The sequence below is a fragment of the Rhinatrema bivittatum genome, chromosome 12 (genome assembly GCF_901001135.1).
Source record: "Rhinatrema bivittatum chromosome 12, aRhiBiv1.1, whole genome shotgun sequence".
NCBI lineage: Eukaryota > Metazoa > Chordata > Amphibia > Gymnophiona > Rhinatrematidae > Rhinatrema > Rhinatrema bivittatum.
The window spans coordinates 56,505,880-56,524,959 of NC_042626.1; the positions used below are offsets into that span (position 1 = coordinate 56,505,880).

General features: G+C 50.0%; 1 protein-coding gene across 6 annotated transcripts in view; it reads right to left on the reverse strand.

Moving 5' to 3' along the window:
• Window positions 1-238: 238 nt before the first annotated feature.
• The window catches only part of SLC25A39 (solute carrier family 25 member 39), a 34,799-nt gene continuing 15,957 nt past the window's right edge, over window positions 239-19,080 (reverse strand). For 4 of the 6 annotated variants that reach the window (XM_029572893.1, XM_029572895.1, XM_029572894.1 and 1 more), the window contains 7 exons: window positions 14,818-14,885; window positions 13,083-13,207; window positions 4,866-5,039; window positions 3,831-3,940; window positions 3,576-3,657; window positions 3,031-3,114; window positions 239-2,366 (listed from right to left, as the gene is read on the reverse strand). In XM_029572893.1, the coding sequence (XP_029428753.1) occupies window positions 2,242-2,366; window positions 3,031-3,114; window positions 3,576-3,657; window positions 3,831-3,940; window positions 4,866-5,039; window positions 13,083-13,207; window positions 14,818-14,885 (768 nt within the window). In that variant the 3' untranslated portion in view covers window positions 239-2,241. The remainder of the gene's footprint in view (window positions 2,367-3,030; window positions 3,115-3,575; window positions 3,658-3,830; window positions 3,941-4,865; window positions 5,040-13,082; window positions 13,208-14,817; window positions 14,886-19,080) is intronic. The other 2 variants (XM_029572897.1, XM_029572896.1) reach the window with 1 other exon arrangement.

The following is a 19,080-nucleotide window of genomic DNA, read 5'->3' on the forward strand; positions in this document are numbered from 1 at the left end:
TTTCTCTGTCTCCATCTGCTGGCAAGGAGGCAAAACCGAGGAGTCTGGACTGAACTGGGTACTTACAGGGAACAAGCCCTTGGGCAGGCAGGAAAGCAGGTGCACCGGGTCTATTTTACCTACCCGCCCCCCCCCCCCCCCCCCCCCCCACAGGCATCTCAGAGCATGAGGGTGACAACTAATGCAGACAGCCTTGTGCCTCGAAAACTGGGAGAAAGGAAAACACTGGAGGCCAGGGTGATACCAACATTTTCATTCTCTCACATGTACAAGTTTTTACAACCCTGGCTCAAAAGGGTCGCTGATCAAACCCAAAGGCAGAGACCATTAATACATGCTTCACAGACACTTTCTGTTTCATGCAGAGTGCTAAAGATGAAGCCTCCGCCCTCACCCAAATCCAGCCTGAGCCCTTGGTTAACAGCAAGATCTGGAACTCGTTCTTCCAGGGGAAAGCCAGAGGGGAGAAATGAACCTGGCAGTACCACAAGCAGCCAGGAGGTGGCAGGGCTGTGAAGTCCAGCCAGGCTTGGAATAATTCAGACATGTTAACAAGATTTAAACACAAAGAGCACCACCCTCATCGTTGCCAGCGTGGTGCTGTGTGTACTTCTCTGGATGTGCCAGGTAAGGTCCGACGGCTAGCAGAATAGGTTCCTGCTGCAGCTAGTGCTCTCTCTGTCTATAGGGATTCACCTGATACAGCGTCCTATCCCTCCCTCCATGTGTAGGCTAGAAGAGGAGGTCAGCACCAACTATTCACAGTAAAATCAACATTTAACTTGTAGAAGAGACTAACAGTATATGCACTCTCTCTCTCCCCCACCCTTCTGCTTGACCTCTCCCTCCCCATTCCTGGGACCCAAGAGAGGGGACATTTCATAGTGAATGCCAAACAAAAGCAAGCATTGCTGCTGGATTGAGAGTAAGTGGTGGGGGGAGGGGCTGGTCAGAGCCCCAGTGATCCTGAGACAAGCAAGGCCAAATCCCCACACTGACACTAGCATCTCTCTGGCTGGTTACTTTATTGCCCTAACACTGAGTTCAGCTAACTATAAATTGTTCCTGCTCTCCTATGGCTCAGGTCCCAAAAATAGCAGCGAAATCCTCCAACCCAGAGCTAAGGGCTTGGGTATAAATCCACAATTGTTACTATAACAATTTCATCTGGGGATGGAAACAGAGCGTGATAGAAAAGGGTCTAGGTTGGAGCACTCTTAAATCCAGGGCTTCCCAAACCTTTCTTGGGGACCTCACAGCCAGGCAGGTTTTCAGGATACCCACAATGATCTATGATAAATTAGCTGTGGAGTTCCCAGGACAGCTTGGAAAAGCCCTGCAGGGCCTCTGTGCTCTGGGTCCTGCCTCCAGCATGACCCCATGTCCTCTGGAGCTATGGACTGGCCCCACTGTACTCCCAGCCACTGGCATCAGATTCATTTGGTCTCTCTGCCAATCAACCAAATGTGCCTCTCGGGTCCTCCAGGACAAGCAGTCCAAACAATCTGGTCGCCTCCTATCACTGTACCTCCTCGCAGCGGGCTGGCCTTATTCCTTTGCAGCTGCGCAGCAGCCCCCCTGCGTTCGGGGGGCAAGTGCTTGCCTGTGGCGGCTTGAGCCAGTCCCAGAGCATCCAAAACGGTCCCACGGCTACAGGCAGTGCGGTGAGCCTGGTGCAAATCGCTGCAGGAGAAATGCCCATGGCTGAACTGGTGCACCCTGCCGCCTCCCCGTCCACCTACCCGTGAGAAGCCGAAGCAGTGATGCAGAAAAGGCACGCCAGCATCTGTAGACCGAGCAGCATTGGCGTGTCTGCCTGCATCCAATTCCATCGTGCCGTACTGAGGGCAAGGCCGAGGACCAGACGTGGGGGGGATGGGGAGTCAAGAGGCCTTAACTCCACTCAAGCGAAAGACACTGCATTGATCTGATGCAGGCCCTGCCACAAAAAAAAAAAACTCTTCCTCCTCCCCCCCCCCCCCTAAAAATAACAATTTAAAAAGCACAGGATAGCCGCAGAACAGGGGACCAGGATTTGCAGAAGCAGCCAGGTTTACAGCAGCCCTGGTTTAGTCTGGGTTGGCTGCAGCTGGCTGGACGGTGTGATGCATAGCGTGGGTGTGTGTTGCAGGTCAGGGGGGGGGGGGGGGGTGTATGAGGGCTTGTGTTGATTTTTTTTTTTTTTCTCCCCTCGGCTTGGACTGCAGGGGAGGCAGTTCTCTGGTCCTCCTTTCTCCGCGCTTACATGCTCTGGGGATTCTTTTTCTTCTCCCGGTTCATGCTCTGGAAGAAACTCTTGCCGAATTCATAGGTGCTGATCATTATGGCACAGGCGGGAGCCACCTTGATGACACGAGGCAGAAATCCTGGTGGGGGAGGGGGTAAGGAAAGAGGCAGAAAACTGATCAGATCTGTGCCAGCAGGCCAGGGAAGAGAAAAACAGCTACAGCCCAAGACGCTCCCAGGTTCCCAAAATGAACGTCATCCCAAGCTTGGCTTGAGGGAAGTCTCCATTCCTGCTCTGAGCAGGGAACTGCTGGCGCCCTCTGCTGGCTTTAGCGTGGTACTGACAGTGCGCCTGCAGCAGGCATTCACTCCTACTGAATGCAACCCCCTGCTGCCCCAAAGTCCCAGGATCGGTAGGGCAACAAATTCTCCAAGACAGGGCTGCTAAGATGGCAAAGACACTGGCAGAGGGAAGAAGATCAGAAGTCCTGAGAGCTTCCGCCTCCAGGCATTCGCTACTAGCCCAATAAAGAAACCCTCTGTGCCCCGCGACTTCGCTGGCTTTCTTAATCACACTTCAAAGCATGAATGCAGTGCTCCCTTAATACTTCTGGTCCGTTCTCTCTGTTTTTCTTCTCTTGACCATGTGCCTTGGGAAGGGGCACCAGCGAGAGCAGGAGGTAGTGGGAATGACTGTGATTTTGAGAAAACAATTAAAGGATGTCCAATGCAGCCCAGGGAAAGGTGCCAGCGATTCAAGGTGGAGGAAGGGGGGGGGTGACCTATTTACCCAGTGGCCTTTACCTGCGAAGAGCCCGCGGGTGCCCGACTCGGCCTTGATCCGGCGCATCAGTCTCCATGTGGAGGAGCGTCTCTTACGGCTACGACCTGTTAAGAAAAGAGGCCGGGGGAGGTGAGGGGGGAGGAAAGCGGGCATCAGCAGGAGGTGCTAGCAGGGGTTATCTTGTTCCGGGCAGTGTGGAAAGGGGGATAAGATGCCTGGTGCACTGCATACTCTGGGGCTGCACCAGGCCAGAGCAAACTTGTGGGGGCAATAGGGATTCATCCACCATGCCTGTCAACAATAACAAAACCAGCCACTGCACACTGAACAGTAAAATAACTCCTTGCAGCCCATGGCTCATCTACTCCAAGTCCCTTCGAGGTGCGTCCCCTCTCTGTAGCTTCACCCAAGACAGCCTGAGCACTACAAATCAACCAAAACGCAGATCCTCAGAGAGCAACGGTAGGAGGAAAACCCACAGTGAGGAGCTTGCGGCCGAGTGGAGGGCCTGAAAGAATGTGCACCGACTCAAGGGGGGGGGGGGGGGATAGTGGCCATCTCTCACCTCTCATCGTCTCTGTTTCGCCCAGCTCTATCTGCCGCTGAGTCTTCACCACATCAAAGGGCAGCGTGAGGACGGCGGCAATCTGAGAAAAGCACAAATACTCGGGCGTGAATGAAGCGCCACGCACGCGTCCCACCAGGCTACGTTCACAGCACACACCTGCACCTGAGCCATCAAACCACCAGCATACCCATCCCGAACACACATGTAACATGGGAGGCATAATGGCTGGCAACAGGGGGGGGCAGTACTTACCATTCCTGAAATGGCCCCTGAGATGAAGCTGATCGAGAATGTGGCTTCTTCAGCAGAGGAGGCCTCAGAGAGATGCTGCTTCACCAGTTCATAGTTAAACCAGTAGAGAGCTAACGAGGGGAGACAGAAACCCGATGAAACCATCGGACAGAAAGAAAAGGAGGGACAGAGTTATATGTTCTGTACAGCCAAATGCACACACAAGATACGGGTTCTCATTTCCACATATTGTCAGGGGTGTGCCCTAAAGGAAGAAGGGATCCTACCCCCAGACACCAAAGGATCTGCAGCTAATCCCATAGCAAGCCTGAGGCCCAAGCACCATTGTATGTCCCTCCCTGAAGCTTAAGCACTACCTGTGCCCCTCCAAGACTAAGTCCTAAGCACCTTCTATGCCTCTCTCCATTAGACCCACATCAAGCCTGAGGCCTAAGCACTGCCTATGTCCCTCCCTGATAGCTACACACCATGCCTGAAGCATAAGCACTATCTACACCCCTCCTCATTAATACCATACTAAGCTTGAGGCCTAAGCACCACTAGTGCCCCTGCCCACTAAACCCACATCAAGCCTGAGGCCTAAGCAGTGCCTATGTCACTGCCTGCTAACTGCATACCAAGTCCAAGGTTTAAGCACCAGCTGTACCCATTCCCAAACCCACACCAAGCCTGAGGCCTAAGCATCACTCACTCCCTGCCCTATCAACACCACACTAAGTTCAAGGCCTAAACCCCTCCTGTAGTAAGCTTGAAGCCTAAGCCAAGACTTCCCAAACCTGCCCTGGGGACCCCATAGCTTGTCACGTTTTCTGGATTTCTGCAATGAATATGAATGAGAAATTTACATACATTGGAAAGCCAGTATATGTTAGTTGATCTCATGCATATTCATTATGGATATTCTAGAATATCTGACTGCCTCTGGGGTCTCCAACCTAAGCACTGCCTATGGCCTGCCACACCACGCAAAACCCGAGAGCAGAGTGCCACCTGCTCCCCTTCCTGGCACCCGCTCCACACAGCACCCTGCCATACCTGAGAAAGGCACGTCCCGCAACACTGTGGGCCCCCAACCCCTCCAAAGGGACCGCCAACCATCCTGGGCCACGGAGGACTGGATGCAGATGCGCAGCTCCCCGTACGTCAGCTGGCGGGATTGCATTTTAGTACGGATGAGCTCCAGGGGGCTGATCACCGTCACGGCACCCACTGCGGGGGAAGGGGGGGGGGGGGAAGAGAGAAAGAGGGGACCTTGTATCATCGGCTTCTCACATTCTGCACCACAAGAGATAGGGCCCTGCTTTGCTGGGGGAAGGGGGGGGGGGGTATTTAATGGTTTACACAGCAGATTTCTGGGTAGGGACAGTGAGTTATGTGAGTGAAGGAACCTGATTTCTGAGCAAAGACAGCAACATGGAATGACTGGACATCTTGTATTCAAACAGGGCCAAAGTACTTTCCCCTCAGGATACCTTACAAATAAGCACGGACTACTCCCCCCCCCCCCCTTCTCCTAACATGCTTCTGACTGCGTGATACCTTCCTCCTCCTCACAGAGAAGGAACAAATACCATTAAACCCCTCCATTCATTGACCCAGTTACAGGGTAGTAAACTGAGAGATGAGTAACCCAAAGACTCATACTGCATCAGTGCTAGAGTTGGGACTAGAACTCAGGGCCTCAAACAGCCTGCCCTGGGGGTCACCGTCAGTAGCAGAGCGGGGATGAGAGCTCATGTCCCAGGCACCCTCCCTACCCCAAGTCTGAGGCTGCTAAAATGTGAAACACCCTTTCAAGAACCTTTGTCGGATTTAATTATCGTCAAGTGGCCTTCTGAGATAGATTAATTACATGATATGCTGTATAGGGGGTGGATGAGAGAGAGGAAAATTGGTTCTTACCTGCTAATTTTCATTCCTGTACCACCACAGATCAGTCCAGACTCCTGTGTTTTGCCTCCCCTCCAGCAGATGGAGACAGAGAAAGTTTTACTGACAACACGAGGTGCCACCTGCAGTCCCTCAGTATTGACCTGTACCCAAGCCAAAATTCAAACAAATACAAACACCATAAGTAACTAATATTCCCTAAACGAGCAGTGGGAAGTGGAAACCTAGAACAGATAACTGCACCCACACAAAACCCTGTGTAGGACTAAGAAAAAAACAACTTGTGCCATTCTTCAGAGTAATCACAAAAACAGATCAAGCAGACTCTCCAAATCTTCCTTTCCTCCAATGGGTGGGATTCTGAACTGATCTGTGGCACTACAGGAATGAAAATTAGCAGGTACAAATCAATTTTCCTTTCTCTGTACGTACCCAGATCAGTCCAGACTCCTGGGATGTACCAAAGCTTCCCTAAATGGGGTGGGACTGCGAGAGTCCTGCTCGAAGTACACTTTCACCAAAGCCCATGGGCTCTGGGGCCTGGACACCCAATTGGTAGTGCCCGGCAAAAGTGTGCAATGATTTCCAAGTAGCCGCCCTACAGATCTCTTGCGGAGAAGCTTGCTGTCACTTGGCCCAGGAGGCCACCTGACAACGGGTAGAATGAGCCCTTAGTCCTCCTGGGACAGGGTGACCCTGACAGATGTACACAGAACCTCTATCAACCACTGTGTAATTGTGGCTCTTGAATCCTTATGCCCCTTTTTTGCACCACTCCACAGCACAAAAAGATGATCTGACAAGCAAAAGCTGTTCGTGACCTTCAGGTTCTTCAGCAATGCACACGTCACATCCAAATGTTGCAACCCCTTTGCCTGAGGCACCATAGGATCCAAACGTCGAAAGGACCGGAGCTCCACTGACTGATTTAAGTGAAATGACGACATCACCTTTGGCAGAAAGGAAGGAACCGTCCTCAAGAAGACTCCTAAATCCGAAAATCTCAAAAAAGGCTCTCAACAAGACAAGGCCGAAGCTCTGAGATCCGGCAAGCTGAACAAATTGCCACCAAGAAAACCACCTTCAAAGTGAGATCTTTCACAGTAGCTCGTCTCAGAGGTTTGAACAGGGCCGCACACAAGCTCTTAAGGACTACGTTAAGGCTCCAGGAACGACAAGGCTTCCGAATCAGAGGAAGCAAATGCTTTGCTCCCTGGAGAAAACACACCAAATCCGGTGTAGCTAAAGACGCCCCTCTAACCTTACCTTGAAGACAGACTAAAGCCGCCACCTGAACTCTGAGGGAATTAAAGGATAAACTCTTTACTGAACCCTTCTGCAGGAAAGCCAGAATATGTGCCACTGAGGCTCGCATAGGACTCACCCCTTGCTCCGTGCACCAGGCCTCAAGAACTCTGCATATCCTTACATATGCTAAGGAGGTGGAAGTCTTCCTAGACTTAGCGATGACCCCGAATAACCCTTATTTCTCAATCGTTCCCTCTCAAAAGCCAAGCCACTAGACAAAAGCGAGCTGCCTGATCTGAAAATATGGGACCTTGATGCAGGAGATTTGACAGAAGAGCTAGCCCCAACGGACCATCCACAGCTAGGTTGATTAAGTCTGCAAACCACGGATGCCTCGGCCACTCTGCCACAACGAGGATCACGATGCTTGGATGGACCTCTATGCATTGCAAGACCTTGCCTACCAGCGGCCAAGGCGGAAACACATACAGAAGGATATCTGTTGGCCAAGATAGAACTAAGGCATCTACCCCCTCTGCTCCTTGTTCCCTTCTTCAACCGAAAAACTGCGGGGCCTTGGCATTGCGGAAAGTTGCCATTGGATCCACGCACGGCGTGCCCCATCTGCAACTGATGAGGCACATTGCTTCCTCCGACAGCTCCCACTCTCTGGAGTCCAGCTGTTGTCGGCTCAGAAAATCTGCTTGCACGTTGTCCATGCCCGCTATGTGCGAGGCTACTAGCAGTGCTAGATGTTGTTCTGCCCAGCTGATTATATCCCATGCTTCCTGAGCTACTGCCTGACTCTTGGTGCCTGTTGGTTGATGTTAGCCACCGTCGTCGCATTGTCCGACAAGACTCTCACCGGCTTCCCCCTCACCAAGGGCAGAAAAGCCTGTACAGCCAAATGTACGGCTCTCGTCTCTAAGCAAATGATGGACTATAAGGCTTCCCTCCTTCGACCACTGGCCCTGTACAGATTGGTCCTGACACACCACTCCACAACCTGAGAGATGATCGGTGATGACGATCATCCAGACCGGGATATCTAGGTCCACACCTCATCCAGGAGGAGCCACCATGAGAAACTGGACCTGGCAAACTCCGTAAGTGGAAATGGCAGCTGAAACTGCTCTGACAACGGGTCCCAGCGGTATAGTAAAGCAGACTGTAGAGGTCTCATATGAGCAAACACCCATGGAACCAGCTCCAAAGTAGAAGCGATAGACCTGAGAACTTGCAAGTACGCCCAGACCTTGGGTACCTGCTTCCTCAATCATCTGTGAATTTGAGCTTGCAATTTGGAAATCCGCACTTCGGTGAGGAAAACCTTCCCCACCTTGGTATCAAAATGCGCCTCCAGGAACTCCAAAATCTGGAAAGGGAAAAGATGACTCTTGGACATATTGACTATTCATCCTAATGACCACAGACATCAGAGGACCAAGTCCACTGCTTCCAGGCAAAGAACTTCTGACTTTGCTTGAATAAGCCAGTCGTCCAGATAGGGGTGAACCAAGACTCTGTCCCTCTGGAGGACTGCAGCCATCATGACCATCACCTTGGTGAAGGTCCTGGGCACCATTGCCACACCAAAGGGCAGGGCGCAAAACTGAAAATGTTCCCCCAGAACCATGAATCTCAGATATCTTTGATGATCGGGCCGGATTCCTATGTACAAGTAAGCTTTGGTCAAATTCAGAGATACCAGGTACTCCCCTTTGTGCGCAAAGGCGGTCGCCAAGCTGGGGAACTTTTGGAGCCATGTTCACCTTTTTTAAATCAAGGATTAGGCAGAACGTGCCCTCCTTCTTCGGAACTATGAAATAAATGGAAAGCGGCAGGAACAATGGCTCCCAGCACGTGAAGACGACAGTTTCCCATATTGCCAATTTCTTTTCCTCATAAGTACACAGGGAGACCAAGAACAAATCTCTTAGCAGCCAAGCAAATTCTAAAGCGTAACCTTGTTTTATCACGCTTAAGACCCACCAGTCTGATGTGATCCTGGCCCATTCCTCGTAAAACAAAGTCAACTTACCCCCTATGACTGGCACAGAGGAGTGGACCAGCCTTGCATCACTGGGCAGACTTGGCTCCACCACTACCCTGGAAGGAGCCATCTCTTCCCGGCCTTCGCCCATAAGAGGACTGGTTCCAGGATGGTTGCCATCCCGATGACTGTCTCTGGGTACTCCCTAATGCTCTGATAGACTGAAAACACTTATTTCCTCTGAAGCAGGTGCCATTGGATCCACACTCGGATCTTTCCCTTTCGGCTTATCTTCAGGCAATTTATGAACCTTGTTCTTCCCGAGAAGCCTAATCATGTCCTCCAAGTCCCGACCAAAGAACAATTTTCTGTTGAAATCCAAGGCTCCCATCTGAGGCTTGGATGAGATGTTGACCGATCAATTCCTCAACCAGCAGAGCCTCCAGGCCGAAACCGCCGACATCCTTGTCCTGGAGGAGGTCCTAACGAGATCAAAAATAGGCCACCACAGCTTCCAGCCGCTCCACCTGCTGCGTCTCAGAATCAGACAAGGACCTGTCTGCTTGCAAAGGTGAACCCAGCGCAAGCCTGCTCTCAACATGAAACTGCTACACACAGCCGCTCGAATGCCAAAGGCAGACACCTCAAAAGTTTTCTTGAGATGCACTTCCAATTTCCTATCCTGAAGGTCTTTCAGGGTTGTAGAAAATAAAATTATTCTTTACCTGCTAATTTTCGTTCCTGTAGTACCACGGATCAGTCCAGACAGTGGGTTGTGCCTCCCTTCCAGCAGATGGAGACAGAGAAAAACTTGAAGGGTGCCCTCTCATAACCTGGTGCGCCCTCTGCGTCCCTTCAGTATTAAGAATATCAAAGCATGAACGAATCCGTTGAATGGATCAAGTAAAACCAAACTTCAAACTGTAACTTTGTACATGACTTAAATTTTTTTTTTTTTTGTGAGGAAAAGCTTGCAAATTGAACCATTAGTATGTCACAAACTGTCCTGATTCTCTTAATTATTCAAGCTGAGTATCTAAGATGCGTTCTGTCGAGACAATCCCAAACCCATATATCCTTAGGGTGGGTGTCTGGACTGATCCGTGGTACTACAGGAACGAAAATTAGCAGGTAAAGAATAATTTTCTTTTCCTTGTACGTACCAGGATCAGTTCAGACAGTGGGATGTACCAAAGCTTCCCTATGTAGGGTGGGCCCCGGTAGTCCTGCTCGAATGACCCGAGTGCCAAAGGAGCCAAAAGAAGACGGCATGTTCAAACGATAGTGCCGAGTAAAGGTATGTAACGATTTCCAGATCGCTGCTCGACATATTTCCTGGGACGAGACCGATTGTTGCTCCGCCCATGAAGCTGCTTGAGATTGAAGAGAATGGGCCTTGACACCCGGAGGCTGCCGTCCCGCCCCAATGTACGCCGCCGAGATTGTTTGCTGGCTGACGGAAGCTATTGTGGTTTTCGTGGCCTTGGACCCCTTCTTTGGACCACTCCAGAGAACGAAAAGATGGTCTGACAAGTGAAATTCATTAGTGACCTCCAGATATCGAATGAGGATGCGCTTGACATCGAGTTTGCAGATGTCTGAATCGTCAGCTGAGAAGGACGGAAGCTCTACCGTCTGATTCACGTGGCACGCGGAGACCACCTTGGGCAGGAACGAAGGCACTGTACGCAAGGAAACTCCCTAGTCAATGAAACGGAGGTAGGGCTCTCTGCAAGATAGTGCTTGAAGCTCCGAAATCCTGCAGGCAGAACAGATAGCTACAAGGAAAACAGTCTTGAGAGTGAGATCCTTGAAGGTCATGAAGCACATTGATTCAAAAGGTGGCCTGCCTAAGATCCAGAGGACTAGGTTGAGACTCCAGGAGGGACACAGGGCGTGTACCTGAGGTTTTACGTGCTTCACTCCCCTGAGGAATCGGATGATATCCGGGTGAGAGGAAAGAGGAGTTCCCTCTCGTTGATGAAGTAGGGATCTGAGGGCAGACACCTGAACCCTCAGCAAATTGTAGGCCAAACCCTTGTCTAGTCCCTGCTGAAGAAGAGACAAAATCTGAGCCACCGAGGCGGTCCGCGGTGCCCCAAGTATGGAGGCCCACCAGCTCTCAAAAACCTTCCATAACCCTGACATAGGAGATGGAGGTAGACGTCTTCCTAGCCTTAAGGAGGGTCGAGATAACGGCCTCCGGGTATTCATGCTGTCTCAGCCGGTGCCTCTCAAAAGCCAGGCCGCAAGACAGAAGTGATCTGCCTGGGCGAAATATATTGGACCCTGGCGCAGTAAGCGTGGCAGATGACCCAGACGAAGAGGCCCGTCCACTGCGAGATTGATCAAGTCGGCAAACCACGGCCGACGTGGCCATTCCGGCGCCACCAGTATTACCGGACCTCGGTGGGCCTCTATTCTCTGGAGCACTTTGCCCACCAGAGGCCAGGGCGGGAACATGTAGAGAATGTGACGGGGCCAGGGGAGGACCAAGGCATCTATTCCCTCCGCGCCGTGCTCTCTCTTCTGCGAGGTGAGGTGGCCATCAGGTCCAGGTGGGGAGTCCCCCATCGGAGGAACAGTAGTCTCAATGCTTCCTTGGAGAGTTCCCACTCCCCGGGATCTATGTGTTGACGACTCAGGAAGCTGGCTTGAACGTTGTCTACTCCTGCGATGTGGGAAACCACTAGGCGGGAAAGGTGAACCTCTGCCCATGCCATCAATTTGTCCGTCTCCAGAGAGATGTGCCGGCAACTCATGCCCCCTTGGCGATTGATGTACGCTACAGTGGTTGCGTTGTCTGACAGTATCTGGACTGTTCGACGAGCCCCAGGAGCGGAAGAAACTGAAGCTCCAACCCCGGCACACTGCACAAACGGCCTCTGCACACCAGGCTCCCCTGAAACCGACTCCTTACCTCAGCTGAAAGATGCCTGAAGAAATCTCTCTCTCTCTTTTTTTTTTTTTTAAACTAAACTTTATGGAGCCAGCCCAAGCAGGGATTGAGGGAGCAGCTTAAGGGGTAAGAAGACTAGGAGCCCCTAGCCTTTACTCCCTGAGCCAGGTCGGGTGAAACTCAGTCAGGGGTTTCCAACCCCCCGGATGCCCGCTTCCACTGAGGGATGGCCCACGAAGGTGCCTAACACCTCAGGAAGCAAACGAGAAGAAAAGAAAAAACAAAATTTCTAACTACATAAAAAAAAAAAAAAGGAAAAAATTAACTAAGACTGCAGCAGTATACCTCTACCAAATGCTGGAGTCAGAGAAATACTGAGGGACTGCAGGTGGCACTCTTGTATATATGGCAGTGCCCAAAGTTTTGCTCTCTGACTCCATCTGCTGGTAGGGATACACAACCCACTTCTCTGGACTGATCTGGGTATGTTCAGGAACTTTTAATTTTTTTTTTTTAATTTCAGACTACAGGATTTGCACCTCTACCATCTGCTGGAGACAGAGAAATACTGAGGGACTGCAGGTGGCACTCTCAGATATGTAGCAGTGCCTCAGTTTTTGTTCTCTGCCTCCATCTGCTGGTAGGGATGCTAAACCCACTTGTCTGGACTGATCTGGGTATGAGCAGGAATGAGGGACTGCAGGTGGCACACTGGGTTATGTATACTATAGTGTCAGTGAAACTTTCTCTGTCTCCATCTGCTGGCAGGGAGGCAAAACCAAGGAGTTTGGATTGATCTGGGAATTTTTTTTTTTTTTTAAACAAATTTGTTTAAAATGCTGAGGGACTGCAGGTGGCACACCAGGTTATGTGGTAGTGCCAGCAAAACTTTCTCTGTCTCCATCTGCTGGAAGGGAGGCATTACCCAGGAGTCTGGACTGATCTGCGTGTCAACAGGAAGCAAAGGTACTTCTTATCACTGCTATAAGACAAACACAGTACTATACTGATAGACATTAAGAGATACGGTCTGTTCTGTTTCACAGGAATCGTCTCCTGTCTCTTGTATAGTACCTCTCTCAATCGGTGGGGCCAAAAGCTCTCTGAGTAAGGAACACAAAGTTGTGAGAATTACAGAGCTTGTGCTGTCCTCTGGGCACAGCTTCCTCTATTATCCAAAGTATAGACGACAACAAGTGTCAAAGACTACAGATGCACTCACATCTAGACATGGCCCCAGCAATCAAAGGGATGTGCATGCCCTGGTAACCCATCCCGAAGCGCAGGAAATCCCGCAGCTGGTCATAGCAGGTGAAGTAGATCACAGTGGCTGGCACTGCCATCACCCTGTGGGTGAGAAAAAATGTCAGGAGCTTGCACTAGTGGCACCCACTGGTCCTCTCATACCTTCCCCTTCTCCTCTTGGGAAAGGAGGCATCTACTTCTTTAGAAGGTGTGGGGAAGTCGACAGAGTTAGCAGGAGAGGAGGGGGGACACAGAGACCAGAGGGACACAGACTGACAGAGTAGAGAGAGGAGCACGCAGAGGGAGGAGGCTCAGGGACAGGACAGCGTGTGCCTGGCACCATAGGTGAAGGACAGAGCTTTGAACAAATAAGCTAATATCTTTTTATAGCTTTTATACACACATTAATCAAGCGATACAATGTTACTGAAACACTCTTCTCTAGAGCGTAACTCTTGTGACCAGAGACATGCAGATCCTGGCACTAGTACACTTGGGGGTGTGTGGATCCTGCCATTAATAAGCTAGGGTGAGTGTGGATCCTGCCACTAATGGCTGAGGGTGCGTGTGGATCCTGCCACTAATGGCTGAGGGTGCGTGTGGCTCCTGCTACTAATGGCTGAGTGTGCATGGATCCTGGCACTAGTGCACCAGGTTGTGTGTGGATCCTGCTACTAATGGTTGAGGGTGTGTGGATCCTGGCACTAGTGCACTGGGCTGTGGGTGGATCCTGGCACTAATGGATGAGGGTGTGTGGATCTTGGCGTTTGTATACTGGGGTGCGTGTGGATCCTGCCATTAATAGCAGAGGGTGCATGTGGATCCTGGCACTAGTGAATAGCTGAGGGTGCATGGATCCTGGCACTAGTGAACTAGGGTGTGTGTGGATCCTGGCACTAGTGCACTGGGGTGTGTGTGAGATCCTGCCACTAATAGCTGAGGGTGCATGTGGATCCTGGCACTAGTGAATAGCTGAGGGTGCATGGATCCTGGCACTAGTGAACTAGGGTGTGTGTGGATCCTGGCACTAGTGCACTGGGGTGTGTGTGAGATCCTGCCACTAATAGCTGAGGGTGCATGTGGATCCTGGCACTAGTGAATAGCTGAGGGTGCATGGATCCTGGCACTAGTGAACTAGGGTGTGTGTGGATCCTGGCACTAGTGCACTGGGGTGTGTGTGAGATCCTGCCACTAATAGCTGAGGGTGCATGTGGATCCAGCCACTAATAGCTGAGGGGGAGTGGATCCTGGCACTAGTGCACTGGGTTGTGTATGAATCCTGCCACTAATGGCTGAGGGTGCGAGGATCCTGGCATTAGTACACTGGGGTGTGGGTTGATCCTGGCACTAGTGCACTGGGGTGTGTGCAGATCCTGCCACTAATGGCTGGGGGTGTGTGGATTCTGGCATTTGTATGCTGGGGTGTGTGCAGATCCTGCCACTAATGCCTGAGTGTGCATGGATCCTGACACTAGTGCACTGGGTTGTGTGTGGATCCTGCCACTAATGGCCGAGGGTGCGTGGATCCTGGCACCAGTATACTAGGTTGTATGTGGATCCTGTCACTAATGGCTGAGGGTGTGTCTGATTCCTGGCACTAATGGCCGAGGTTGCATGGATCCTGGTACTAGTGTACTGGGGCATGTGAATCCCATTGCCCTTGCAGATTAGGATTTAAGATCCCCCATACCTGGAAAGCTTTAGGTACTCACAGTGTTGGTGGGAGCCCGCTCCACAGAGACTTGATACCTTCATGACGGATAATTTTCACAAAGGCATCCTGAAAGAAAGAAGCCACTGAGGCTGCTTAATGAATGGCCAGCACCTGGGGATGAATTTCTGGGGATCAGAGGCACCATGTGCTCCCCCACCCCCGATCTTGACGGCATCCCTAGGCAGCATTAATTACCCAGGGAACCCTTGCTTTTTCCGCGGGGTCTCTCCAAACCCCTCCCCAACCCCTTTCTGCACATCTGAGCTGTGGTGGCTAGGTGGGGTGGGGTGTGGGGTGCGCTGTCTTGCTCCTGGTTCTATAAACAAACTTTATTATATATAGTATGCCCCACCTAGACGGGGCAACCAACCACGATATTACCTTGAAAAAATGTTTCTTAGAAAATGTGAAGCTTGAGGAGTCAAGGTTGCCCTGTATCATCAAGCTGTTGTTTCTTCCGGTCACAAGGATAGACAGCAGGCAAACAATCAAGCTGAGATGCTGGATCATCTTACCCAATACCTGGAGGATTCCACAGTGGAACTTTGTGCTCGAGCCACTCTTCTAGTAATGTCTGCCTCAGAACAAGATATGGGTATTGCTATGGAAAATTTCTTTAAGAATATGTCGACAGCTTTTTATGGTGCCCCGGTAAGAATATACCCAGATTTCTCTCGAGTGACACAATAGAGAAGAAGGGAATTTTTGTTACTTAGGGCGCAAGCAATATCTATGGGTTATTCATTTGTGCTAAGGTTCCCCTGCAAATGCATTGTGAAGCATCAGCAGGATTGCTTTATTTTTTATTACTCTGAACAACTTAAATCGTTTGTAAATTTTAGGATGATTACCGTTATATCTCCTAGTTAATACTGAGTGGGATTATAAAGTGATAAAAGGTTGTCTATCTGGTAAGCCAATTTCCTTTTGTACATTAGTGAGTAATGTTTGAATTTAATTAGAATTCTTCCTTATATTCGCCCCTCTTTTTAAATTGCTTTAGGGAGGAACATGTATCAGAGATTTGATTTCCTTATGTCCTTTTTCCTGTTTACATTTGATGGAAACACGATACAAGTGTTCATATTTTCTTTAAGTAAGAATGTCTTACTTGTAAAATGAAAAAAAAAAGTATAAATTTAAAAAAAAAAAAGGGGGGGGGGGGGCAACCACAGGACAGCAATGTTAATGCTACATGCCTCCGGTAAGTACCAGGGGGTTCGAGAGATGCTTGGTAGAGTTCCCGCTGTTTCCTTCTCGGCCATAGAAAAGTAAAATTGGTTCTTACCTGCTAGTTTTCATTCCTGTAGTACCACAGATCAGTCCAGGCTCCTAGGTTTTGCCTCCCTGCCAGCAGAGGGAGACAAAGTTTCATTGACACTGTACATAACCCAGTGTGCCACCTGCTGTCCCTCAGTACTGACCTGTACCCAAGCCAAGATGACAGCAACAACCATAAACTTCTAAGCAAGCTAAGCAAACTCCCTCCCCTCCAACAAGCCAGAAGGTGAAGTTGCCCAAAAAGACAATGGAAAACTTGTTTCCCAAATTTAACATGAGCAATCACCCTTGAAAACTTCCAGCAACTCTGCACTATATACAAAGCAACAGTACAAGCGGCAGACTCTTCCCCCCCCCCCGTAAATGGGCAGGTCTGGACTGATCTGTGGTACTACAGGAACGAAAAGCAAGTAAGAACCAATTTTTCTTTCCCTGTACAAACCCAGATCAGTCCAGATTCTTGGGATGTACCTAAGCTCCTCTTAACTCGGTGGGACCTGGAGAGTTCAGCTTGTAGAACACTCTCAAAGCACATGGAAGCCGGAGCTCAGACATCCAAGCAATGCCTAGCAAAAATGTGCTACAACTTTCCAGTAGCCACCCAGCAAATTTCATGCAGAGACACCCGTTATAACTCAGCCCAGGAAGTCACCTGAAAACACGTTGAGGTTGCCCCTAAACCTCGTGGCAGCGAGCGGCCTTTAGAAATGTACATCAATTCAATCAGTTCCTTCAGCCACCGTACAATTGTAGGCTTAGACGCCTAACTTCCCTTCTTTGGACCACTCCACAGTACATGCATGAGGCATAGAGGAATCCAAATGCGGAAAAGCTGGAAGCTCCACTGTCCAACTAAGATGGAACGCCGACACTACCTCAGGCACAAAAGGCACCATGCATAAAGATACCCCTGAATCAGGTATCTGTAGGAAGGGATCTTGACACGACAGCGCCTGGAGCTCTGAAATTCTCTTGGCTGATCAAATAGCCACCAAGAAAACCATTCTAAGAGTCAAGTCCTTAACCGTAGCTCTCTTTAGTGGTTCAAAAACTGAGCCTCACACAGTCCTCTAAAGACTAGATTCAGATTCCAAGACGAAAAAATGTTCTGCACCTGAGGACCCAAGTTCTTAGCTCCCCAATGAAACCGTATATCATCCGGAGACAATACAATGTCACTACCTGGACTCTCAGAGAGTAAAAGGCCAGTCCCTTGACCAGAACCTTTCTGTAGAAAAGCCAAAATATGCGACACCATAGCCTGAACAGGCTGAGGCTGCACTCTGTCAACAGTAGACCAGGACTTGAAGATACTCCAAATTTGCACATACATCAAGTATGTAGAAAGTCGCTTAGCCTGCAATAAGATGGAAATAACCGCTTCAGAATACCCCCTCCATCTCAGTCATCTCCTCTCAGAAAAGAAGCGACAAGATAGAAGTAAGCTGCCTGACCCAAAAATATTGGGTCCTAGTAAAATGACTTGACAGATGTCCGAACCACAGGACCCACTCTATGGCCATGTTGATCAGATCTGTGAAGCATGGTCGAAGTGGCCACTCTGGAGCTACAAGGATCACGTTGTCCAGATGTTTCTCTATCCGCCGTAATCCCTTGCCCACAGAGGGAAGACAAAGAAGAATCCCTCGATCCCATGGCAGCACCTGAGCTCAGATTCCTTCTATACCGTGTTCTGTTCAGCGGCTGTAAAATCACAACGCCTTAGTATTCTCTTTGGTCGGGATACCATCTTCCATGAATGAGATATCGCTGCCTCTGACAGTTCCCATTCCCTGGGGTCTAACTTTCTCTGACTGAGAAAATCCGTCTGAATGTTGTTCACTCTGATGAAGTGAAACACTGCCAGCTGCTCTGACCAGAGATTCAACTCCCGGTCCTCTCGATTCACTGCCTGATTCTTGTTTCTATCATGATGGTTGATGAAGGCCACAGATGTCACATTGTCTGATAGGATCTATACTGGATGGCTCTGTAACCTTGACAGGCAGGCAAGCAATACAAAATGCACTGGTCTCGTTTCTAACCAATTGATAGACCATGAGGCCTCCTGTTCCGACCTCTGGCTCTGCACCAACTGATCTTGCCACACCACCCTCCATTCAGAGAGGCTTGCATCGGTGGTAACTATTACCCAATTCAGAACCTCCAATTCCGCACCACGCTTGAGTAAGCCACCACAAAAGACTGTCCCTGGCTTCTCCCTTTAACAGGAGAGGAAGATGAAACTTCAGCGGGAGAGAAGAGACCCCTGCAGAGGCCACATACATATGTGCGACTGCCCAATGCATTAATTCCAATGTCAATGCCATAGAACCCAGGATCTGTAAATAATCCCAGACCCTGGGCAGCAAAAACTCTAGCAGAAGCTTAATCTTACTCTACAATTTCAGTACTCTCTCTCTGTGAGAAACACTCTCTCCGCCAGCATGTCGAACTGAGCTCCCAGATACACCAGAGTTTGAAAGAGGATTAAATGGCTCATTGCTAGAGTCACCAATCATCCTAGAGACTTCAAGCATATTGATACCTTTTGTACTGATTGCCAACAGAGATTCTCTGATTTCACATGAATGAGCCAGTCGTCCAAATACAGATGCACCAACACACCCTCCTTTTGAAATGCGGCCGCCCCCACCATCATCACCTCGGTGAAGGTACATGCAGCTGTTGCCAGCCGAAAGGAAGGTGTTGAAACCAAAAATGTTCCCTTAGGACCATGAACCTCAGGAATCTCTGGTGCTTCAGCCTGATGGCTATGTGCAGATACGCCTCAGTCATGGTGAGTGATGCCAAGAACTCTTCCTTGCGTACCGCCGCTATGACGGACCTCAGAGTTTCCATGCAGATACGGAGAACCTTGAGAGCTGCATTTACCTTCTTTAAATCCATTATCTCTTGAATTGGATACAGGGGGGAAAGAAACAGGATGCTTAACTTAAAATTGACCTAACAGCCACAC